At 37.3% G+C, this 26,790-nt stretch overlaps 1 protein-coding gene across 1 annotated transcript in view; it reads right to left on the bottom strand.

Moving 5' to 3' along the window:
• Positions 1-4,726: 4,726 nt before the first annotated feature.
• The window catches only part of LOC126187503 (beclin 1-associated autophagy-related key regulator), a 116,299-nt gene continuing 94,235 nt past the window's right edge, over positions 4,727-26,790 (bottom strand). The window contains exon 9 of the mRNA XM_049928621.1: positions 4,727-5,615. Coding sequence (XP_049784578.1) covers positions 5,451-5,615 — 165 coding nt within the window. The 3' untranslated portion in view covers positions 4,727-5,450. The remainder of the gene's footprint in view (positions 5,616-26,790) is intronic.

Below are 26,790 nucleotides of genomic sequence, written 5' to 3'. Positions count from 1 at the left end.
CAATAGTTCTGTTTCCAAATTTTCAATTATTGACAAGGGCAGCTTATTTTATTGTCATATGTTCTTGGATATTACAATATCCCCCCCAAAAAATACTATTTGCTAGCCAGCCAGTAACATGAAATGTGTCCACTTCCATGGTTATCACTTTCAAATTAACTTCATTCTTGAGTGTCATGCCCAGTAATATCTAGCATTTCAGGTCACAGGATAAGTCTGCATGGAGTGTGGTAATTGTTTTGAAGTTTTTGGCAAATCTCCACAATTATCTTCAAGAAGTTCAGACTGTCAATAGCAAGAATAGTAGTCTTTTGACCTACGTAAAAACCAGTATGACTGTCACTTTAAATTATGAATAATAAAATGTCGTTTCTCATCCATCCCCAGTAATGTTCTTATTTTTATTTATGTCAGTTTTTAGCAAATAGAAAACTGCCATACCAACTGAAAAGTCAAGAATAGCAAATTTTTGTGCATGTGAGAGCTGAAAGAAACTTTTTATGTATCTAAGGGCAATGTTAATTCTGCCAATGAAAGCCTGGGAAGAATAGAAATACCCAGTATATCAATATCAAGAATATTCCAGAACCAACATCATGGTTAAGGGAACAGATTACAAAATATTGTGTTACTCTTTATAAACAATAATTAAAATGTTTATCTGAATTCTTCGAGAGAAAGCGTGATCATTATACAGGTATGATGATTTCAATATTCTCTTGTACCCTACACGTTACAAATGAATTCATTTTTTAACACACACAGCTTAAAACCTGCGAAGTTTCAGGTTATATGCAATATGAATATTGCCAATTCAATAGACGTTATTGTCTGCTGTGTTACTTACCCCTGTGTTTTTTGGCAGCCTGGGGCATCAACAGGTGTCCTGTAGTCTTTGTTATAATTTGCATTCACCGGTGGGTGTAGGACAACACTTTGTATTTAGTGTATTTGAAAAATATGATGCCTTTGCACTTAACACTGCTCACTACTCACAGTGGACTATGACTCTTGGCAGGCGGTACATCATCAAAGATTGCACAATCTGGAAATTACTGTCTTTCTTACCTTAGGAGAAATTTTCGGCAATTGAGACAATGAAGAATATAATTCTAGGCAAAGTGGGGTGTTGAAGGTACAAAAGTGTTTCCATATTAATCATGAAACACTGTTACTACTTGTGCACAATAACTTATTCAAATTATTATTTCTGTTATTTTTATTGCAGCTGATGAGCAAGAAATTATATTATTCTTGTCAGCAGATGAAATAAATGAAAGCAGTTCATAAGAAGAGTTTGGAAGCAATGGCAAATGTTAGTATGTGCTGCTTGATGGTCGAGTTGAAAATATGACCTCTCGAGTGCAGCTTATGATCGACTATTAGTACCCATCGACAAAATGTGGAGCAAAATTCTCATGAACATAGATTCCTTGAGTCTAGTTCTGGATTGTGCTAAGATTTTTCTAACCAATGAAGACATTAGAGAACCATGTACACTTTACAAAAAATATCAAAGACACAGAATAAAAATTAGGCAAAACCTTTTTCAGTTTGGAATTTAGGGGAGTGTTTAAAAATCAGCCACTATTCCAGCAATGTATTTTAGCTGCAGTTTGCAAGAAATGACAAGTTTGTGAAAAATACTGATGTGCTGTGCAAGCAGAGAAGACTGGGAGAAGGATTTCATTCCTTCTTCTAAGAGGTTCCTTGTCATAACAGTCTCACATAATAGGCATACTTCCTACATAAAAATCTTGCTGTCAGAGCTTTTATGTGTGTATGAAGTCTTGCAAATACGCCTTGAAAATAAACACTGCAGATGAAGTAAAAAGTGGCGTATCTAATCTACATAAGTCTATGCTGAAAAGCAGGCTATGAACTCATCAGCAACAGTTATGAAACATCTCGCTGATAGTAATCTGTTTAACTAGAGGCCTTATTGTTCCAGTAAGTAGCTTTTAACCTAGTTCAGATCTCTTTAAGCATCTAGCTGAAGAAGGAATTAGAGCTGTGGATGCTGTAAAAAGATAAAGGAGAATAATGCCTCAAGAATTAATTGCAATTCAGATGAAAGACAAAGTCACTTATAAATATAAACATACTGTGAAGATAATGAAGTGGGGTGACTAGAGGGATTTATATTAATTGTCTCAGGGGCACATGACATCACCTGGAAAATAAACAAAAATTACATAGTTGTGCTGCTGCCACAGCAAACACTAGATTACAATTTGAACTAGGACAGTGTTGACCTTGCAAACTGACAGTGTTGATCTTGCAAACTACTGGTTGCAATACTATGTATTTCATCACAGAATAGTCAAATGCTGGAGAAAGTTTTATATTTTGAGGCTGCTAATGAGACTATCAAATGTATTTTGGCTGTAAAAGTTGGTGTACCAGAAGAGAATGACAAATGCTGATTTCATTACTAGACTTGCAGTTGAAGTAACTGACAATGCTGCACAACAACTTACAGGTACAGCTGTAAGTAGTAGAACTTTATTTAGATTAGTATAATGGCATTTTCTGTAGCATATATGACTCACAGCTAAGAAGTATGGAGTCTACAAATGTTACGTATGTATCTACATTTGCAAGAAAGAAGTTTAAAAAGCTTCTTGCAGTTTTCTGTTTTATTTTCCAATAAGACCCATTTTTCAAATTTTTAAAAACGGGTCACATTATCCTCAAAGCCAATTTATCACTACATATCATTTTAACAGATATCAAAAGTAGAAAAAAGAAGAGCTAACTTGGGGGGGGGGGGGGGGGGGGAGATTTTTGAGATAAGTTAAAAAGTGGCAGAATATAACTTATTTGGTCACTGCTAATGTTACATAGTTTCTACAGCCCATTACATTGAATAGGTCTGGTAACGTGTGTTTCAAAAATAATAACAAAAACTAAGCAACACACAGTTATGTTCACTATAAGTGAACATATTTCATAAATACAAAAAGTTTTTCAAAATGTTTCGTGGCCTGCTACTAAGAATCACCTCAAATATTATTAACCTATAACTGTAAACCAGTTTTTTATGCTGAAACACATCTCTGTAATGAGAATATGGATGGAAAGCAAACAGCTGGGAGAAATAATCACCACCCACTATTTAGTCAACAAGCACACAGAGATTTCTTACTACTGCTCTGAACATACAGCAAATATGATTTTTCTTTCCCGGCTGACACATGACAGTTATGGCAATAAAAGTTGAATATCTATCCAGGCCTCTTTGGTCTTTCTGTGTGGCTTTCTACTACTCTGCATTTCATAAAGGGGAGTGAATGTGTCCGATATTGGGCAACATGTGCAGAAAGCATGGGATACTAACAGGGATCACAAATTTAGCATTGGAGGGCAGTGTGGAGGGTTAAAATCGTAGAGGAAGACCAAGAGATGAATACACTAAGCAGATTAAGAAGGGTGTAGGTTGCAGTAGATACTGGGAGATGAAGAAGCTTGCTCAGGATAGAGTAGCATGGAGAGCTGCATCAAACCAGTCTCAGGACTGAAGACCACAACAACAACAACTAACAGCAAAGATTTGTATCACCGATGTGCCCAGAGGGCACAAGAGATTGAGAAAAATGTTGTCCAAGTTGTGGAGAAGTATCCCCTGCTGATGTGTCTAAATGCTAGGATGTAGAAATAATGTGACCTGTTGGTGAGATTAATAAATTTTTCTGAAAACTTATTACATCTACAGTTCATTTAATTTAAAACTGACCCCCTTACGTCAAGTTTAACTTCCTTTAATACTTTTTTCCCTGCACTAAGTAACATATGCTTGCCTTTAACAGTGTACATGAGAAATAACTTAATTCTCCAGTACACTGTTCATCCAAAAAGTTTGAATAAGCCCTCACGAAAGGTCCATTAAGTCTTCAGATTGGGTAGTGCCACAGTACAGACTCCAAATGGGATACGGATACTGGGGTGAGGAATGAGGCAAACAGAACAAATAAGTGCTATGACTGTCATGAGTTATCAATTTACATCTCACATTAGGTCAATACAAAAAGTGACGCTGTAGTATGATCATCAGGTAAATCTACACAAATGCCAGACCTGACATTTTCCCACAGAATGTATTTGTCTGAACTGTGGAATTTACCCAGACGCATTGTTAACCCTGCCGAACATAAACAATAGCTGGAGAGCTGAGGGGGGAATCAAACTTAAAGTGCTTGTGATATCCATGAAAAACCTTGCAGAAACTTGTAGATGTTAACGAGCTTATCACAAGCTTTTAGAGCTTTAAGATAACCATAAAAAACTGTTCAAGGCTCTCAGCCAAATACGGATTACACGAGAAGTACTATGGTATGCCTAGTTAAAAAGTGCAATATTATGATAATGAAGTGTCAGAATTTGTTCAGCAGTTTCTCAGTTTGTTACATCCCACACCCGATTGTTCTAAATCAGACTTTGCTAATCCCTATGTACTTATGAATCCAAGAAAATTATGCAAAAAGCTACACAAGTTTTAAAAATGATGACAAATAGTGAGGATTATATAAAATGGCTAATAGTAAATTTCGTTTACTCTATGATCTCTGTATAGTTTTTAGTCAAGAGAAATTTATCATATTCCTCTACAGTACATAACGGGGATTTGGATTAACAACTCCTTACTTTTCTTTCTTATTATATAACCAAACGTATTACAGTCAATACTTTCATACTGACTTTACAGTCAATACTTTCATACTAGACTTTAACTCTGTCCAAAGCATAAAGTGGCACTTACCCCGAGAATTTATCCACAGCATGTAGTAACCAACCCAAGTGCAGTTATGACACAGTCTCAAAGCAATACCCCTAGTAATGTTTTAAATTTTCTGTGATGCTTTCCATTTGCGTGAACAGCGGTTATAGTGAAGTGAGGTGTTAGATGATATGATACTTCATAGAAAATTACAAATGTTTTCTAAGTAACTGTTCAACTAGTTTTGTTACAACTGTTCCTCGTGAATCCAATATAATAAAATTTTATTACTGAGAAAAAAATTTTCATAAATTGAAGTGTGCAATAGAGAAACTTGAGTTCTACACGAAACAATACAAAGCCATGTATGACGAAAACTTTGAGTGTAAAATCAAACGCGTACAAGAATCACCAGTCGGAGTCTATAAATCTCATTTTAGTTTATTGGGATCACCTGCACTACCCCGAGAAAATGAACACCACCTACACAAAGTAGTGGCTCCCACTGTCATTTTAAAAAATGGCAGTTCGAGTGCAAATTGGTAACTTCAGCAAAAAATGTGATACAGCTGAAAAAAGTAAAACTTTACAGTGAAAGAGGAGATAACTGCAAAAAAAGAAGCCTCCATGGGGAAAATATACTAATAAATGTACATTAATACACCATAGTGACTTTTTTGCCATGCACAAATGTATACATTAAAAAACTGATATATAAAGCTATAGCCATATTCTATCTGTTTCCTGTCCAACCTCTCCATATGGAAGCAATACTTGCAGCTGCACTGGTAACTAAACCACCAGCCATACTTGTAGCTTGTTGAGTGCTTGTCAGAGCTTGCTGCGACCCTAAGCTCATTGGGCCAGGAGAACTTTCTGGACATGAAACATGGGGCACCTGCCAAATAACAAAAACTAAATAAGAGAACAGACTAAAATTAATATTCGACAATGGGAAGCACAGCAGTAAAAACTAGATCAAAGGCAATATCTCTACCACATAAAAAATTTCACTTGGTAAGAACATGCTGAATCATATCAATTAATATAATTTGATTCTTTGCTAAATTTATGATCATTCTAATTCACAACAACTTTCTATGCAGGACACAGCTCAAGGATGTATAACAACTAATCTAATACAAATATACTGCTACCACATTCAGCTGTACAAAATGTTTGCCACTTAAGTATTCATACGAGAATACAAGTTTATGGTAACATTTTTTAAATGAAAGTAATACATTTCACATTTGTAATGTCGACTGGATTTTTATAACACACACACACACACACACACACACACACACTTTTTTTTATGTCAAAATGAATTTTACTGCTTTCTCAAATTTATTTTCACCTATGCCATGTGTTGCTAGTATTATCTTACTCTATGTGAAAGCTACTTGCTAGAACACAGATACTACTTCTGAAAGTCTCACTTTAACAGTTCACTTTCTGGCTGCGTTCCACTTTCCATCATTCCCCCCCCCCCAAAAGTTCCAACACTGTCAACCTTCTGCTCTTTCCGCCTCTCCATGACGTACAGACTGCATATGTTAACTACCACTGCAACAGCTTGTCTCCACTTCAAATCCTGTACCTTTTCGAATCAATTAATGTTGCACAAATACAAGTAGATAAAACTCAAAGGCATTGTACAACGAGCATTAAAAAAGCCTGTCTGAGAAAAAGTTGTAAGGGATGGAAAAGATCCACCATGGTTCAAGGGCAGCATTAGAAAGCTGCTGCAGAAGCAAAGAGAGCTTCATCTCCAAAATAAGCGATGTCAATGCCTGGTAAACAAACAGAAGTGGAACAAAGGCAAAACGTGTGCAACATGTGAGAAGCGTTCAATGAATTTAAAAGAAATTTTTTCCCAAATGATGTGACAAAGTGCAAAGAAGTTTTGGTCTTGCATAGAGTCAGTATGTGGATCGAAATCATCCATCCAATTGCTCAGCGACCACACCGGCACTGAAATGACAAATGACAGAGAGAAGATAAAAATGTTGAATTTGGTCTTATGAATTTGTTTCTAATAGCGATGATAACAACAACAACAACAAAAACAAAAACAAAAACAACAACAACAACAATAATAATAATGTGACATTAATAATAACAATGATAGTGGCAGATATAAGAATAATTTATAGGTCTGCAAAATAGATGTTTACTGATACAGCGAGTTCTGGGAAAAGGAAATTTAAGAAGACTACAATGGCTTAGAGTATGGGGAAATGACGAAGATCTGGGTGAAAGAGGAACGTAGAAGGGTAATGAGTGTGTACACAGACAATGGTAATCTTATTGTTGTTTTAGAAGATATGTCACATTATCTGTCTTCTGGAGCTGGAAATGTTATTTTGTTCTCTAATACAATGTGGTAGGTTGTTCTGGACTCAGGTTCCTGCCACTGAGAAGGACTCCAAGAAGGTGGCTAAATGGTGGAGTTGGACTGAGAGGATTTTGCTCTGATGGGAATGGGTGTTTCTGCAGTGTTGTTCAGACAGGAGCATTGAGAAACAAAACTTCCTAGCAGATTAAAACTGTCATCTGCCAGGAAGTTTCATATCAGCGTACACTCCACTACAGAGTGAAAATCTCATTCTGGAAACATCCCCTACGCTGTGGCTAAGCCATTTCCCCGCAATATCCTCTCTCTCCAGAAGTGCTAGTTGTGCAAGGTTTGACGAGAGTGAAGTTTGGAAGGTAGGAGATGAGGTACTGGCATAATTAAAGCTGTGAGGATGGGGCATAAGTCATACTTGGGTAACTCAGATGGTAGAGCCCTTACCCACAAAAGGCAAAGGTCCCGAGTTCGAGTCTCGGTCCAGCACAGTTTTAATCTGCCAGGAAGTTTCATATCAGCGCATACTCCGCTGCAGAGTGAAAAACTCATTCTAGGACCATTAAGGTTGAGGAGAGGTATGAGGGACCGTACTCGCTGTTCAGACACTAGACAGATGTTACAGAAATTTTTGCGAGTGTCCACACACAGCCAGGGTAGCTGTGCATATGATGGTGAAATGTATTCAAGGAGTTGAAATTCACAGATATAATGAACACAGGCATTCATAATCTGTCCCTGATGCCATGAGCTTCCCTGACAATGGCCTTGAAGGATAACATGGCTGAAATCAATGACTGGAACTAAGTGTTTGTACAATATTCTTATTTTTGTAGAGAATGGAAAAATATGGATGCCTTTTTGCACTTTACAGTTGTATGTTCAGTACAGTTTAGATATTCATCTATAATTACTCCTGGACTCTTGCTGAATGAGAGAAGTTGATATTTATCCTGTTTAGGGTTAACAATGGTATGGATTCCCGGTATTCAGGCCAATGAGATGAATGACCAACCAGTATCGATTGGGTTTTGGATAGGTTGAGCTCCAACTCTATACCTTGTGCCCATTTAGATAGTGATACTGCGCACAGGTGATACTGAGATGCTTGGTAGCTGTCTTCAGGTTTATTGGTTTCACACTAAGATACCACACTTAGATACAACTGATGACACATCATTGACATTCAACGAAAAGAGTATATGCCCTAACACCTTACCCGCAGATGCCCGATATTACCTGCCTCTACAGTAACTTTATGGTGCCAGGCAAGATGCATTGCTGGTTAGACATCAGGTATGAGAGAAACAATTGCACTCCACTTGGCGAGAATTTTAGTCTGCTAAATTTGGCAAGTAAAATGTCATAGCCAATGGTGTCAAAGGTTTTCTGAAGTCTAAGAAGAACATGATAGCTGCCTCTTGTGTGTACACAGCAAGCTTGAAGTCATCTGTTACCTTTATTAAGGCAGATGTTGTGCTGTGATGTTTACGAAGTCTGATGGGTATTCATCTAGTGGGTTGTTTATAGTTAGGTAGTTTGTTGGCTGGTCATGGACTACATACTCTAAGGCCTTGGGGTAATGCAGGAATAACGGAAATAGGTCAGTAATCAATGGGTGCTATGACCGTGTTCCTTTTTAGGTAATCATTTAACTAGTCCCTGTCACCAGGCCACAGGGAAAACATTTGTGGTTAAGGAGTGGTTGAAGATATCTGTTTTAGCGGGCCGTAGTGGGTCAATAATAAGCATCACCTGGATTGTGATGCCATTGTGTCCACCAGATGCTCATCGAAGTTTGATGTCTTTAATTAGGAATGTCTCTCTCGCTTGTTGTCTTTGAGAGACCTAGTGCTCTTTTAGATAAGTCAATTTTATTCTAGCGTTTCTAGATTTTTTTTCTGTCAGGTGGTCCCATATAACCTCGATCCCATAGGCCAGGATTGGCAAGATTTTTGCGTTGAATAATTTCATGGCCGTTTCTAGACTGAGTAGGCAGATGTTTTTGATGTCCTGTATTGCTATCATTGCTTGGGCTGCACATTCTTTTGTATGTTTTGTGAAGCATTTGGCTGTTGGTTGCAATGTCACCCCTAGGAATTTAAAGTCTGATGAGATTTAATTTTTTGTCCTCTGATGTTGATTTCCACATTCTTGGGTGTTTTGCCTCCTTTTCTGAAAATCACCATTTCTGTCTTTGTTATGTTTATGTGTAGTTTGTGTACATCTTCATTTTCTCCAATTTGCAGTACTTCATCAGTGGCAAGAGTGTACACTGCACTATTTGTCTATTTTCTCAATGATTTTCTGCAGCTTCTGTATATCTGTTGAACTACGGCTATGTCATCAGCGTATGTACAGCAAAGGGCTCATTGGGTCAACCTGTAAGAATCCATTCGATTGCAGAATGAGGTTCGAAAAAGAGAGGTTGACTGATATTGTGATTAAGTTGTATTCGAGGATTGACTTGATTATTCTTGCCCGTACGTGATATTCTCCCATCGTGTTTTCCAGTTTTCGGACTATGAGATCTGTTTCCAGTAGGTCAAAGGCTTTGGTAAAGTCTATGGACACTGTGTAGAACATTTGTTTCTTTTGTAGCACTTCATCAATGTTGTTTAGAAGAAGCCTGACTGCCTCAAGTGTTGATCTTCCAGATTTGAAGCCCATTTGTCATTCTGGGAGATGACTGTCCACACAGGCTTTGATTTCTTGTGTAATTATTTTTGAAAAGTCTTGAACTGAGTATTTTCCAGGGCTATGCCTCTGTACTTGTTTGGGTCCGTTGGGTCTCCTCTACTTTTGTAAAGAACTTTTATTGTTGAGTGTCTCCATTGGGTCGCAATTCTTCCAAGTTCCAGGCATTTGTTGAATAGTTTTATCCATACATGTCGGAGGGGTTCTTTTGCATCTTTTATATGTTCATTATATATATTATCGGATCCTACTGCTTTCTTGTTCTTCAGTGCTTTTATTACCTCTTTTACATCTTCTTCATTTAGAGGTTCATGATGTTTCTCTTTCTTTGGGGGTGTTTTGATTCCTTGTTTATTCAGTATCTTACTGAAGTGGTCTTCCCATTCCTTCATGTCTATATTGGTGTATGAGCCAGTTTTCTTGGTCTTGCTGCTATGTATGGGTCTTTCTCTGCTTTGTCCACTTTTCTTTTTGCCTCTCTTTCTATGTATTCTTTTTACTTCTCTTCTATTAATTTTTTGTAGATTCCCCTCTCTTCTGCGTACAGTTTGTACGTTTCCTCGTTGTGCTGGTTTCTTAATGTGTGGAGCATTCTTAGGTCAGTGTTCCTTTTGCTGTAGCATTTAGCATCGAGCCATCTTTTTGCTGTCCTTGTTTTTGGTTTTGTTTGTATCACTGAATTTTTTAGGAGGTCTTCTATTTTGTCTGTTGCTTTTTCAAGGTCTCCTTCCTCTATTAAAGTTTCTATTTGTGTTATTTGTTCTTGCTGGTTTGTTAATTTTTCTTTATCTATTTTTCTTTGTGTGATTTGGCAGGTCTTTCTTGCTGGTGGTGACATGACTATTTATTTTTATCTTCATTGGAATGTGCTTTCGTATAGGACTGATGGAGCCATGCCATACTGGTTGAATACTTCCTTTTATTTCTCCTCTTGTTAATGCGATATCAATGGTACTTTTCCCACTGTGGCATATATATGTAGGTATCTGTCTATCATTCAGTAGGGTGAAACCATCTTCTTTTAGGGTTTCAATGACTAGTCTGGTTTTATAATTCTCAATGTCCACTCTGCAGTTGAGATCGCCTGCAATAATGGTGGGTTTGCTGTCGTACTGTTTGACGAACGTGACTATTTCGTCAATTATTTCTACAGCATTTGTGTGCGGTTTAAAATAGGCTGCAATTATATTTATGTTTGCTGCTTCTACTAGCATACTATTTTCTTGTTTTATGATTTTTTTGGTGGGCGTCATTTAGGGCTTCAGTAGGATAGATATTCCTCTTTCTCTCTTCTTTGGCATTAGATGATAATTGTAGAAATCTTCATGTCGCCAGTTGTCTATCAGGAAGATTTCTGTTAGAATTGCAAGAGCTGAGTTTTACAGAATGTCTGTTGGTGTTAGGTTAAGGGCACTTTTTATTCCCTCTGTATTCCACAAGACTGCTTTTATTTCTTGCTCTTCTGGTTTGCTTCTTAGTTTAGTTAAGCTCTGCTTCCACTTCCATTGAGCATCTTGGGAAACGAAATCAACATACTTTTATGTTTTCAGGCCAGAATTCTGGCTCTTGTGCGATTTGTAGATTTCCAAACAGAATGTCTACTTTGAAAGCTTTTTTGTCGCCCAGTGTGCGCAGTTCTTCATATTCTAGTTGTCCCAGTACTCCGTTCTTGTTAAGGTATTTCACTACTGTATCAGTTGTGGTGGTTCTTTTTAAGTTGCCGATATATAGCGCTGCTGTTGTTTCTGCTGCTTGCATTTCTTCGTCTTTTTTTCTACCCATTATGGTTTTCTTTTTTACTCTGGTTTCTTCTGTACCAGTTCCTCCCTACCATAGTACTCAAAGTTGGTTCCTCTAGTTCGTTAACCTGATTTTGGGTTTTATTATGTTGCTCATGTGCATTGATTTTGGCTTGTAGCTGAATTTGTTGCTGGAGCAGAGGATTTCTGTATATTGTCGTTCCCCCTGGTTTAACTTCGTTGTTGTATTTAGTTTGTATGTTGTTTCCATCAGTTTTGGTTTTCTCTGGTTCTAGGTGACTTTCCTTTTCTAGAGTTTTCTTTATTTGCTCCTGTATTAATATCCCTAGTTGGTTTTTTTTTTTTTTTAAAGGAAATCAGTTATCTCCTCCACTTTAGGCCTCAGTTCTCCCATTTCCATCTTATTTTCGTCTTTTTTTGATTTTTCCAGAGAGCTACCCACCCGATGTCTCTGTTGAAGTTCTTCTCAGATCCTGTAGGTGTCTCTTCTGTCTGCCTGTGTCCGCTATGTGCTGTTTCCTGCGTTTCCCCAACAGATGTCGCTAGGTGCCCAGCAGTCCTCTGTCCACTATGTGCTGTTTCCTGTGTTTCTCCAATAGATGTCACTAGTTGTCTGGCAGTGCAGCTGTTTTCTTCCTCGCTCGTCTCCTCTTGTTGGATGTTCCTAACCTCTCTCGTAGAATTCTACTCTCCTCCTACTTTGCTTTTGTTTCGTTTTTCAAAGATTCTAAGCATTTAATTATTTTACTCACTGCCTCTAGTAATTCATTCTTTGTTTCCTTCTTCATATATCCTCCTCCTTCTGCCACTTTTCCGATCTTCATAAGAGCGTTCTAAATATGTTGCACTGCGCTGTCCACCATCTTAAAATCTTCAGGTAAGAATATATCGTCTCCAATAGGACCATAAAAGCAAAGCACTGCAGTTCATATTTTCATATCACTCTGCCTTCGTATTTTCTTTATTTGTGTTTACTAATGTGGCTTATTGTGACGGTACGAGATTTTCCAGATTTTTTGCAGGCAAAGTTTGGAAATAAATAATTTTGTTGAGTGGAAGTAAAATCATGTACTAATTTTGAATATAAATGAACAAGCTATATTAGTATTTATTTTCATTTTTGTTATCCAATATAATCATTATAAAGTTTAATTAAATAAAAGTTTGTTATTTGTTACACAGAAGGTCTCCTGTAATAAGATACTTACCATCTATTATGTGTTGCATTTAAAGGCACAATAAAAGCCTTAAAAGATTGGAATTGCAAAGTCAAGGTTTTTAGTAAAAATTACATTATTCTACCAGTAAGAAGAATATTTAACACAATGGGGGTTAGTGGACTACTCCGACTTCAAGATCACAATGAGGTAACTTAAAATATAAATGAACCCTCGCACATGGCGACCCTTGTGTGAAACAAACTGGAAGACGATTAAGTAATATCGGTACATCAAACTGAAAATTGAGTTGTAAGATTTCATATAAATAAGAAAGACCTATGGTTCTTTCAGTTTATCCAGGTCCCATCTCCTTAAATTCCCACCTTTTTGCAGTTTCTTCAGTTTTTATCTACAGTTCATAACCAATATATTGTGGTTCGAGTTCACATCTGCCCATGGAAATGTCTTACGATTTAAAACCTGGTTCCTAAATCTTTGTCTTACCATTATATAATCTATTTGAAACCTTCCAGAGTCTCCAGGCCTCTTCCATGCATACAACTATCTTTCATGATTCTTAAACCAAGTGTTGGCTATGATTAAGTTATTCTCTGTGCAAAATTCAACCAGGTAGCTTCTTCTTTCATTCTTTACACCCATTCCATATTCTCCTATTACTTTTCCTTCTCTTCTTCTTCCTACTATCGAATTCCAGTCCCCCATGACTATTAAATTTTTGTCTCCCTTCACTATCTGCATAATTTTTTTCATCACATCATACATTTCTTCAATCTCTCCATCATTTGTGGAGATAGTTGTCACATAAACTTTTACTACTGTGGCAGGAGTGGGCTTCGTATCTATCTTGGCTGCAATAATGCGTTCACTAAGCTGTTCGTAGTAGCTTACCCAAGCTCCTATTTTTTTTATTCATTATTAAATCTACTCCCACATTACCCGTATTGAATTTAGTATTTATAACCCTATATTCACCTGACCAGAAGTCTTCCCTTTAAAAATTTTCTAACCTAACTGCCCAATTAAAGGATCTGACATTCCAACCTCCAATCCGTAGAAAGCCAGTTTTCTTTCTCCTGATAACGATGTCCTCTTGAGTAGTCCCTGCCCGGAGATCTTAATCGGGGACTATTTTACATCTGGAATATTTTACCCAAGAGGAAGCCATCATCATTTAACCATACAGTAAAGGTGCATGCCCTTGGGAAAAATTACGGTTGTACTTTCCCCTTGCTTTCAGCTGTTCGCAATACCAGCAGAGCAAGGTCGTTTTGGTTAATGTTACAAGGCCAGATCAGTCAGTCATCCAGACTGTCACCCCTGCAACAACTGAAAAGGCTGCTGCCCCTCTTCAGGAACCACACGTTGTCTGGCCTCTCAACAGATATCCCTCGAGCATTAGGGAACGACTGACGTGAACGGAGTAAAGAAATACAGTAGAAGAAGAATGGGTAGCTTTGAGAGACGAAATAGTGAAGGCAGCAGAGGATCAAGTTGGTAAAAAGACGAGGGCAAGTAGAAATCCTTGGGTAACAGAAGAGAGATTGAATTTAATTGATGAAAGAAGAAAATATAAAAATGCAGTAAATGAAGCAGGCAAAACGAATATACAAATGAGATCAACAGGAAGTGCAAAATGGCTAAGCAGGGATGGCTAGAGGGCAAATGTAAGAATGTAGAGGCATGTAATACTAGGGGTAAGATAGATACTGCCTACAGGAAAATTAAGACACCTTTGGAGAAAAGAGAACCACCTGTATGAATATCAAGAGCTAAGATGGAAAACCAGTTCTAAGAAAAGTAGGGAAAGCAGAGAAGTGGAAGGAGTACACAGAGGGTCTGCACAAGGGAGATGCACTTGAGGGCAATATTATGGAAATGGAAGAGGACATAGACGAAGATAAAATGGGAGATATGACACTGTGAGAAGAATTTGATAGGGCATTGAAAGACTTAACTCGAAACAAGATCCCAGGAGTAGACAATATTCCACTAGAACTACTGATAGCCTTGGGAGAGCCAGCGACAACAAAACTCTTCCATATGGTGAGCAAGAAGCACGAGACAGGCGAAATACTTCACAGAAAATGTAATAATTCCAATCCCAAAGAAAGCAGATGTTGACAGGTGTGAAAATTACCAAACTATCAGTTTAATGACACGGCTGCAAAATACGAACACGAATTCTTTACAGACAAATTGAGAAACTGGTAGAAGCCGACCTTGGGTAGATCAGTTTGGATTCCATAGAAATTTTCGAACACGCGAGGCAATACTGACCCTATGACTTATCTTAGAAGATAGATTAAGGAAAGGCAAACCTATATTTCTAGCATTTGTGGGCTTAGAGAAAGCTTGTGATAATGTTGACTGATATACTCTCTTTCAGTTTCTGAAGGTGGCACAGATCAAATACAGGGAGCAAAAGGCTATTTACAATTTGTACAGATACCAGAAGGCAGTTATGAGAGTACAGGGGTGTGAAAGGGAAGCAGTCATTGGGGACGGAGTGAGACAGGGTTGTACCATATCCCCAATGTTATTCAATCTGTATATTGAGCAAGCAGTAAAGGAAACAAAAGAAGAATTTGGAGTAGGAATTAAAATCCATGGTGAAGTAATAAAAACTTTCCCGATGACATTGTAATTTTATTAGAGACAGCAAAGGACTTGGAAGAGCAGTTGAATGGATTGGACAGTGTCTTGAGAGGAGGATATAAGATGAACATCAACAAAAGCAAAACGAGGATAATGGAGTGTAGTCGAATTAAATTGGGTGATGCTGAGGGAATTAGATTAGGAAATGAGACACTTAAAGTAGTAAATATGTTTTGCTATTTGGAAAGCAAAATAACTGATGATGGTCAAAGTAGAGAGGATATGAAGAGAAATCTGTTAACATCAATTATAGATTTAAGTGTCAGGAAGTCTTTCCTGAAAGTATTTGCATGGATTGTAGCTATGTATGAAAGTGAAACATGGGCGATACATAGTTAAAAAACAAGAAGAGAATAGAAGCTTTTGAAATGTCATGCTACAGAAAAATGCTGAATATTAGATGGGTAGATCACATAACTAATGAGGAGGTACTGAATAGAATTGGGTAGAAAAGAAATTTGTAGCACAACTTAACTGGAAGAAGGGATGAGTTGGTAGGACATGTTTTGTGGTATCAAGGGATCACCAATTTAGTACTGGAGGAAAGTATGGATGGTAAAGATCACAGAGGGAGTCAGGGATGAATACACTAAGGAGATTCAGAAAGATGTACACTGCAGTAGTTACTGGGAGATGAAGAAGCTTGCACAGGATAGAGTATCATGGACAGCTGCATCAAACCAGTCTCCGGACTGAAGACCACCACAACAAGAAGACCTGAGCATGAAAATTAATAGTGCTAAGACAAGAAGCCACTATTAAGTAGGCAATACAGAAACAGTCGAAATGTACATTCTGCTTTCCAGAAGTAATGATTTTAACAAAGTAACAGGTGTTGGTAACAGGCAATACTAAACAATACTAAAGTTGCTATTGAAGAGCCAATACAAAGAATTCTATGACACTGAAGCATTAAGAATAAGTACAGTCAAAAGCACACGAAGGGGACTTGAAAAATTAAACAATGTATTTGATTTTTAATTTTAATAACAAACAGCCGCAGTTGCATCGTTTACCTAGAATTTACCTAGGTTTGAGTCGGGATAACCCAACCTTCTTCAGAACAACAGTATCTATCGTTTGTCCATATTGTCAAGCTAAAACTACAAATCCATAAATTATCGTCAGACTGTAAAACTTACCTGGCACTACCTTGGCCCCACTTCATGACCGCAATGCGGCAGCCTTGAGTGCTGTACGAGTTCCAGTACAGCACTCGTGGCTGCCGCATCGCGGTCACGAAGTTGGGCCAAGGCACTGCCAGATAAGTTTTACAGTCTGACGATAATTTATGGATTTGTAGTTTTAGCTTGACAATGTCCACTATGGACAAACGATAGATACTGTTATTCTGAAGAAGGTTGGGTTATCCCGACTGAAACCTAGGTAAACAATGCAACTGCGACTGTTATTATTAAAATTAATATTTATACAGTTGCTGACAGGGCCACGAAATATTGAAGATATTTGGTTTTTCCATATAATGGAATTTCAGTCGATGGAAGAATATAAATATAACATCACGATTGGAATTCAGTCAGTAAGCAACTAAAGAACCACAGAATTACAACTACCCTGACTACAGCTACCATTATATGGGTAATCGGAGCACCCACAATGAATGGCCCTAGGTGTTGTTCAGCGCACAGAAGTTCGGCATCTATCTGTCAGGTTGCCGTTCGACAAACCACCACGAAACAGCATGCTGATATCAACAGTAGCAGATGACACCAAACAGCAATTATCTTTGCAACCATCCACGAGTCACAAAATGCCATGGGTTCTTCTTTTAAAAGTGCAGTGGTGTGATCATGTGTATATAAAGACCAAAGTGAAATACTGGTGCAGTAATTTGGTTGCAACAACTTCTGTGAATACAGTTTCTTACTATCAGGTCACTGTGACATTCAAATGTTCTATTATTATGAGAACCTTACTATTACAAATAGTAAATGAAAAACCATACCATTACAGTGAATATACCTACACCCATTCCCCACAATTAAGACACCTTACGTTATATATAGTTCAGTATAGCTACATTAAATGAGATAAATACAAATTTGTTTTAGTTTGGAAATAATATGATGGCACACATAGATAACAGCATGACTATGGAAGAGTTAATGCAATCCGTTTTACTATAGCTGGCTGAGTTGAATACAACAGTTATGCATACAGATGACAAGTTCACACAAGTAGAAAACAGATTGATGCAAACTGACAACAGACTCACTAATTTAGAAAAACAATTTGAAGTGTTCATTGCCCAAGTTACGGGTAGAATAGATACGTTGGAAACAAAATGGAACAGAGGTTTTGATCATGTTTTGAAATAAATAGGTGCTTGAAAATAGAGGAAACTAAACAAGACAGTACCTTAGAGCAAGTACACAATATCAAAGCAGAAAATGACAAATTAGCGCAGAGAACTGAGATGCAGTGAAAACCCACTTTTACACTTTTCAGGGGGCTTTTTAAAAAAAGTAAGTGCAAAATGCAGGAAAATGTGAGAAATAACATTTTAAGCTGTAAAAGTTACGTATAGGATACCCTCCTGCATCTTCGACCTGATGTATGATATATGCAGATAAAAGGCATCAAAAGACATGTCAGGGGCTTGTTTATTATCTAATAAAAACCATTGACGCAACTGGAACTGATAACCGTCTTGGAAGTAGGAATGTTCGACTCAATTTCATACGTCATAATCAACGTTTTTGAAAATCTGCAGCTGCCATTCATAATTTAAATAAAGAAATACTGCCAGTTACGAATTTTTTCATTCTTAGCATGACGCATTTCGAGAATTTTTTTTCTCATTGTTAAGTGCAATTATGTACATAAGTATTTTGTGTGGTGTCTGAATATGTGTTATGCTGCGTCTCTTCAACATAGTCATCTTTTTGAGGTTATCAGGTACTGTGGCTCCTCAGTTATGTGGAAAATCACACACAAGCAAACTATCACTCACATTGTTCGTTTACATAACACCACAAAACATATACATAAATACTGCATTTGACAACGAGAATATATTTTCGAAACAAGTTTTGCTCAGCATGAAAAAGGTATGTAGCCAGTGCTGTGTTTAAACTAAAATTATCTGAGCAACACGAAGTGAATGACGGTGACAACTAGTGCTACAAATGGCCGAACATCGAAACACACTAAATATGGTTCGACAAAAGTGACATCATGATCACAACAATCACGAAACTGTGTTTGCGCAGTAGAGACAGTTTGGAAATGTTTTTCATTGGTCATGATATCTTTATTCAAACAAACCTAGTTACTCCCATCAGCCACCATGCCAAGTAGAGCTTGGCAGCAGTGGGAGATATGGCACGGATTGTTCGAACTTCTACATGTTTACCAGGTCAAATCAGCTGAGTACTCAGCCCTGGTGTCAAGAAACTTTACCATGTAATTTGTAAATACTGCTGGACAGTATTTTCTCTCTCCATGAACATTTTTTCATAATGCGTAAATTGCTGGAAAATTATAAATATGTTGATGCAAAATTGGGTGCAAATTAACATTGTGGACATAGGAACTTTGACGGGAACAAAAAACGTCATAAACGGCAGGAAAACATTAATTCCGGGAAAGTAAAAGCGGGGTTATGCTGAATATTAGAAAAAGAGCTGATGAATAGTAAAACAATGTTACATACTTACACTAACAAAAATATTGATGCTTTGTCCTAATAATTAACAAATTGGAACAAAGGATACAAAAGCTTGAATTTATTAAGGATGCACCTAGTACAGAATCTACCTCTACAAAGGCTAATCTGCAGAGTTGGGAACACCAACAGTTCACAACAGTGATATTTTAAGTTCAAACACAAATGAAGTAATACGTAATAATTCTTTGAGCTCGGAGGAGCAAAGAAAGAACCAAGAAAAGAGGTAGAAGATTTGTTATTAAAGAACAAGACAGTAACTAATAACTGTGATGACTTCACCACAACATTAAGCAAGGAATTAAATCACAAATTCCCCAAGTTTCCACCTCTGTGTGATATTCACCCCATTTTATTTCTAAAGTCACTTAAGGGCATGTTACGTGATTCCTGGTCAGATTTTAATAACATACGATTTATGATAAGCCATTTGACGCATGATGCTGCACAATGGGATATGTTAAAAGCTATAAGAATTCTCAAGTTACAACAATTTCAAAACAGTATTTAAGTGTAAGTATTGGAATGAGGGAGTCCAAAAGAAATTGAAATTAGAGCTTTTAGGATCAAAACCATAAAACAGTAGTTCACTGAATGGTTATACAGATTTGTAAAATGGCACCTTAACAAATCTGTGTGTCTACAAGATCTGATAAGAGAGCAACATTTATTAGAAGCGGTCAACTAGCTGATTACCGTATTTACTCGAATCTAAGCCGCACTTTTTTTCCGGTTTTTGTAATCCAAAAAACCGCTTGCGGCTTAGAATCGAGAGCAAAGTAAGCGGACGTTCTGAAAAATGTTGGTAGGTGCGGCCACAACTAACTTCTGCCGTCGAATATATGTAGCGCTACACAGGCATCTTTGCAGGCACAAAGATAAATATTGGTGCCAAAACCTCTGCGTCAGTAAATAAATTTAAAAAAAGGTGGAGGACGAGCTTTTTTCTACGCTCCGAGACTGGCTAGACTGTTTGGGATGTTTGTCAACATGGCCAACTCTACGTTCTGAATTTTTTCTTACCTTTGACAAGTAATGGTTGCTAATAGGAACTTTTATGAATTGTGAATCACATGCAGTATTCTCTTCACCATAAGAATAATACGAATGTAAACATTTTGCCATGTATTCCTTCGTGTTTGCTGCTATCTCATTTAAATCCTGTCTGCCTAATAAACTACGAAACTAGAGTGAGACAACAGCAAACGCGAAAGAATATACATATCTTGTCATGTTTATATTCGTATTATTCTTATGCCAAATAGTGATAGAGTCAGAGATGAAGCACGGCAACTGACTAGATTTTTAAATCTAAGATGACTAATTTCTATGCAGAAGGTAATGTACTAAAGAGGCATCTGCAAAGATTTTCGCTAAACTCTTGTTCACATCTTCTACCATTTGCAGTCTATTATTTGGTTCTCGTTTATCATTATCAAAGAAAGCAGCAGTGTAAGTAACAACAAATAGCAGTCTCTTGCCATTGTTTCGCTAATGAGACAATTCCTCTCTTTTTTTATTGTAAGAAGCGGTAGCGTGGACAAAAGCAAGCCATGCCGCGAGCGGCGACAGGCCGTAACCACTCATTATCAGAATGCAACAAAAAATGCATAACACAGTACAATAATGCATTTTCAGCTTAGAGTGATGTAAACACCGCAAATAGAACGGCACTTGTCAGATCAAAGAAAAATAAGCAATCAATTCAAACCAGACGAAGCACGCGAAAAAGGAAGGGTAGCCGTATAAATACGGACAGAGCTTCTGACGCACAGCAATGGCTACTTGGTAAAGATTAACTGCTAGGCTTACGACTCGACCCAAACTACTGTAGCTGTATCGTCCATTCATTCGACCTACATTGTGTCTCATATTACAATGGACCAACTTTGTTTAGGTTTGGAGGTGCGGTGTGTAACTTATCTCTCCCCTTGAATTTCGAGTCTCAAATTTCAGGTGCGGCTTAGATTCGGGATTTTTTTTTTTTCCCTTGATTTCGAGTATCATTTTTCAGATGCGGCTTAGATTTGAGTGCGGCTTAGATTCGAGTAAATACGGTACCATGGCATGTACGGGACAAATTGCTGGGGAAGGACTGGGAAAAAGTGAACAACTTATTGGAATATCTAGAATGCGTGGACACAGTGGAAAGGCGATCACAAAGATGGCACACAGGCAGCAAGACCAATAATAATAATAATAATAATCAACAGAGTAATGTTAACAGAGGATCTTGTGCCACTAGAGAGAGTGCCATGAATGGAGGAAAAAGGGTACACAATGGGCATGATTGTAGCAATTCAGGAAATAGACACAGAAACATAAACAATAACAGAAATTACTGCAATAATACATTTAACAATACAGACGGAAAACTAATATGCTTGCTAGTAGAGGCTCAGTCCTCTGAAGCAGTAGAAAATGAGCCACAATAAATCTGTTCTAGCTTAATCAGGAACAATTACAAGCTGAGTTTAACATATGTCTTACCACATGAAGGAAATACATGAACAAAAGAACATATAAAACCAAAATTGACATGCATTGTAAAGAGCATAACTGCAGAAGTTCAAAGACTATGATGTTGACATATCAACAGTACATCACTATTTCTTTCAGCAAAATAATTTGTTAATTGCATTCCCTCAATTACCAGTCATAGGAATAAATATAAACAGGATAACAAGTATGACAAGCAAACCACAAAGTACAGAATTGTATAAAATGCACATACATTTCAAGGAGCAATCTCCTTCCTCCCCTCGTTTCAAAACATTTCCCTTCACTCTTCCTTACAAATGGTGAGGTCCTTAACATAGGGTATAGGGCCTGAGTGATCCCCCCCCCCCCCCCCCTCCCACATTTCCAACCTAACCCAATCAATTCTTCTTTCCTCTCTGATGAAGGAATGCAGACTTCTGAAATGTATGAGTATAGTTGGGTACAACAACCTCATTCGGACAAATGAGGAGCTGCTTGAATAAAGAAGCAGCAGTATAATTAGGATTCACCTACTGGCAATAATGGCTGAGGGATTAGTGAAATGCTGATCAAATGTCAGTCCTTGTACTGCTTTGTAGGCAGCATAGAGCCAGTCAGAATTATCCTATGGCGTACTCCTCAAATGGTGTTTATGTTTAAAAGCTACTATACACATTACTTGATGGAATACACTCTTTGAAATTCTGAAGGCAGCAAGGATGAAATGCAGGGAGTGAAACATTATCTACAACTCGTACAGAAATCATACTACAGTTACAAGAAAGACATAGATGGGAACCAACAGCATAGTTGAGATGAGAGTAAGAGGGGGTTTGAATATTTCTGGTGTTATTCAATCCGTACACTAAGCAAAGAAACAATTGGAGGAGAAGCTAAAGTTCAGGATGAGGAAATAAGAACTTTGAGGTTTGCTGATGACATTGTACTTCTGTCATAGACAGAAGTGAACTCTGAAGAGCAGTTGAATGGAATGAAAAGTCCTAAAAGAGGTTATAGGATGAATATTGACCAAAATAAAACAAGGATAATGAAATATAGCTGAATTAAATCAGATGACACTGGGAAATTAAATTAAGAAATGTGACACTAAAAGCAGTAGGTAAGTTTTGCTATTTGGACTGTGAAATAACTTATGATGCTGAAGTAGAGAGAATATAAAATGCAGCAAGTAAAGCATTTTTGAAAAGGTGGAATTTGTTATCATCAAATATAAATTTAATTATTAGGAAATCTTTTCTGAAAGTACTTGTCTGGAGTTAGCCTTATATTGAAGTGAAACATGGATGACACAGTTCAGACAGTACAGTAGAAGCTTTGAAATGTGGCGCTGAAGATTAAATGGTACACTAATAACTAATGAGGAGATACTGAATTGAATCAGAGTAAAAAGAAATTTGAGGCACAACTTGACTAAAGGAAGGCTACGGTAGTCTTCAGATAGAAGGCTGTAATAATATATAAATTATTGGATGGTATGCCTCCTGGAGGCAAGAACTAGCCAAACTTTCTCAACAATTTGTAATGGTACATAAATGTTACAATTCCACTGTTCCCTCACTCACTTTTTCTTTTAGTGAAACATCTACATCTGGAATCAACTTTTGATAAATGCTAATTCCATAAAAGGAAGCTTATGTCAGCAAAGGAGGTGATCTGACATTTTCTTCGGATTTCCCAGGGCGTATACATCCTGCACTGTACCCGATTGTTGGATTGGCCAAAAGGGACTCGATGACAGACCTTGTTTCGCATGGCCTCTATGTTCACCTGATCTGACAACATAAATTTTTGCCTCTGGGGGTTCGTAATGAATCATGTGTTAATGTGCCTCTGCTACCAGCTGATCTATCTGATTTATGAAACTGATCCGTAATTGTTGTTGCAACAATTACTCCAGGCACCCTGATGTAGTTTTGGGAAAAACTCGCATATTGACTCACTGTGTGCTATGTGACGAATAGTGTTCGCAATTAACATTTGTAAAAAGAAGTGTTTGAGCTGCTCTTTCCTTTGATGTATCTTTTATACTTGTAAGTTGAATGTAATAAATGCTACAAGGTCTTAAAACCCTGAATTTCATTTTGAAACATCTGGTGTATTAGGTACTCACTATCCAAAATTGTTTGAATTGCATGCAGAACAATATGAATGTGCCAAGTGTATTACTTTCAAACTGGCCTACATATAGAAGAATCTGTCACATACTGAAGCGATGATTGCTATTTAGACAATTTGTAAAGGAAAGAAGCCACAAATATACAATCATGATGTGCATGGTTTTGATGTATGTGCTCGTGAACAAGGGAAAGCTTGATGGTGCCGAAGATGAAGCTCTTTCTGTTTTGTTTTTATTTTCTTTTTATTTTTTTTTTTTAAAGACGAGTTTCAATTACCTATATAACAAACACCCGGGAAGAAAAATTTTGACGTATGAATACAGACTATGGATAGCTGAAGAAGTGTATCCTGCAAGCGTGATCCCAGGAACTATGAGAAAGAGACCTCATGAGGAAAGTAGGAAGCTAGGAAGCAAGTCATGAGGAAGAGGTGTACAAGGTATTCAGAATTGGCAAGCACACTGACAACAAATGAATGCAGTAATTCTCCAAATGGTTCTGGGTTGGGGTTCCATCAGAAATGTCATAGCAATATTGATGATTAGTAAACTACCCATGCTGTTAAGCGAATTAATTATATTTTTTGATGAAGACATCATTTCATATTTATACTGTTTGACTATTTGTTTCAGGAAAAAATATTTCATATTTATATTATCAGTTCAAAAACTTTTTGAGATTGGATTAATACAAATCGAGAAAAGCTAAGATGATAGTTTTAATGCTTTAGGTGTTCAGCTTAGCCTACCCACTTGGGTACAAAACACAAAGTTCATAAAATAGTGTGAAACTGTCACAAATGTCCTGCTTTGGAATGGCGTCCAACTCACACATCACATTAGCACCTTCTTTGTTTTCGGCAAACCATTGGAGATGCATTCTCCACTTCACCCTTTAGTGGTAGTTTTGTGTGGAGAAGACAAAGTGTTATTTCCTGTAATTAATTTTTCCAGAAAAGAATTGTCTGTGTTTTTCATTTCAATCAAGTCAGGGCAGGCATCAATGTGTCATCCTTTTCACTCAGGAATCAAGGTATGCAGGACACACACTGTACACACTCCCCTATTCTTCAAAACATTCTGGATAATATCTTTGCCTCTTGATTTAGAGATGTTCAGTTCGTTGCCCTAGTGTGACTTAAGACACAACAAACTGACATACTACAGCCCCACATCCACTACCTGGTCAAATGCACATCTGTTGTTTACAGTTGTTAGTTCAAACTGACACTGTAGTTACTGTGCTGACATAGCGTATATGCCAGGAATAAAATCAATCTTAAGACTTAACTACTTGTTTCTGAAAACATTACATTACGTGAATACTTGTCCCAAAGACCATGAATACGACATTTCCTATCGATGCAGAGCATGTCAGTTTCACATAAGATTTTGTTACGCGCGCGCGCGCGCACACACACACACACACACACACACACACACACACAAACACACAAACAAAATTACTACTTCATTTCTAAAAACTTATCTTTTGAGTAGAAGGAGTTGTCATTCACAAATTCTTTCAATCTGTTTTTAAATGCTGATAAGCTATGTCGGACCTTTTAATGCTATTTGGTAAATGACCAAAGACTTTTGTGGCAACATAATTCCCACCTTCCTGCGCCAAAGTCAGATTTAACCACACATAGTGAAAATTATCTTTTCTTCTAGTGTTATAGCTGTGCACTTTACTGTTATTTTTGAACTGAGATGGGTTATCGATAAAAAATTTCCTAAGTGAATATATGTACTGCGAAGGTACTGTGAATATCTCGAGTTTCTTAAATAAATGTCTGCAAGATGATCTTGGGTGGGCTCCAGCTATTATTCTGATTAGACGATTTGTGCAATTAATACTTTTTCTCTTAATGGTGAATTACTCCGACATATGAAGCCATAAGAAAGCAGTGAATGAAAATAGACATAGTAGGCTAATTTACTGATATGTTTATCACCAAAATTTGCAGTAACCCTCATAAAATAGCATAAATAACCGAATCTAAACATTTCAGCAGGTCATCAATGTGCTTTTTCCAATTCAATTTCTCATCAATACATACCCAGAAATTTTGAATATTCTGCTTTAGCAACAGACTTCTGTTCGAAATCTATATTTATCACTGGTGTAATGCCATTTACTGTACAGAACTGTATATAATGTGTTCATTCAAAATTTAGTGAGAGCCTCTTTGCAGAGAAACACTTAATTATTTTTTTTAAAGACATTATTTACAATTTCCTCAGCTAATTCTTGGTTTTTGGGTGTGAATACTATACTTGTATTATCAGCAAATAGAACTAGCTTTGCCTCTTCATGACTATATAGTGGCAAGTCATTAATACACAAGAACAATAATATGGGAAGCCAAGACTGAACCCTGTGGGTTTTGATGTTTCCAAAGCTTTATATTTATCGTCTACCAAAGATCTGCAGTTATTGCTCTGTTTTGCAATGGTAACAAAGATATTAAGCCAGACATAAGTACTCCCTCCCACAATCAGCAGCACCACATACTCGCAGGAAGCAGGGAGTAAATAGTAACAAGCTGGAGACATGTCTTCCTTCACCATATCATGTCATGTGGTATTACATTGTGGCCTCCATAGTGGAATAAAGCGGTCAGCACAGCAAACTCAATCTCAAATTCATCACTGCATGGTTACCAGACATGTACCATATGCCTTTCTGCTGATGACTATGCTGCAAATTCTGAATGTCTGGCAATTGCCATTTTAATTTTGAAAAGTGGTCCTTGGAATGTGGTATCAGATAAGTGTCAACTACTACTGGAAATTTATAGCTTTAAAATCTTTACACAGTCTACGGGAGCTGTTCAGTTTTCATACCACTGCTAAACTTGGGGCCGAGTTCATGTGGGCTTTGCAGGTCCTCTTATCAACTAACTGAAATTAATTCTTAAAGTCTCCACACGTAACAACACAAATTATGATTAAAGCACAGGTGTTTGTGATTAAAGATCTCCCGCGGGCCAAGTTGGTTGATTGACAGGGGGTGATGAGGTCATCAGTCCTCAGTCATGAGATGGGTCATTTGGAGCTAGTAATGTCAGCCCGTAATTTGACTGAATTATCAAAATATGTGGGATAGTAAAATTGG

The sequence above is a fragment of the Schistocerca cancellata genome, chromosome 5 (assembly GCF_023864275.1).
Source record: "Schistocerca cancellata isolate TAMUIC-IGC-003103 chromosome 5, iqSchCanc2.1, whole genome shotgun sequence".
Lineage (NCBI taxonomy): Eukaryota > Metazoa > Arthropoda > Insecta > Orthoptera > Acrididae > Schistocerca > Schistocerca cancellata.
Note: the sequence above shows the minus strand (reverse complement) of the source record. Positions and strands in the feature narration are given on the sequence as shown.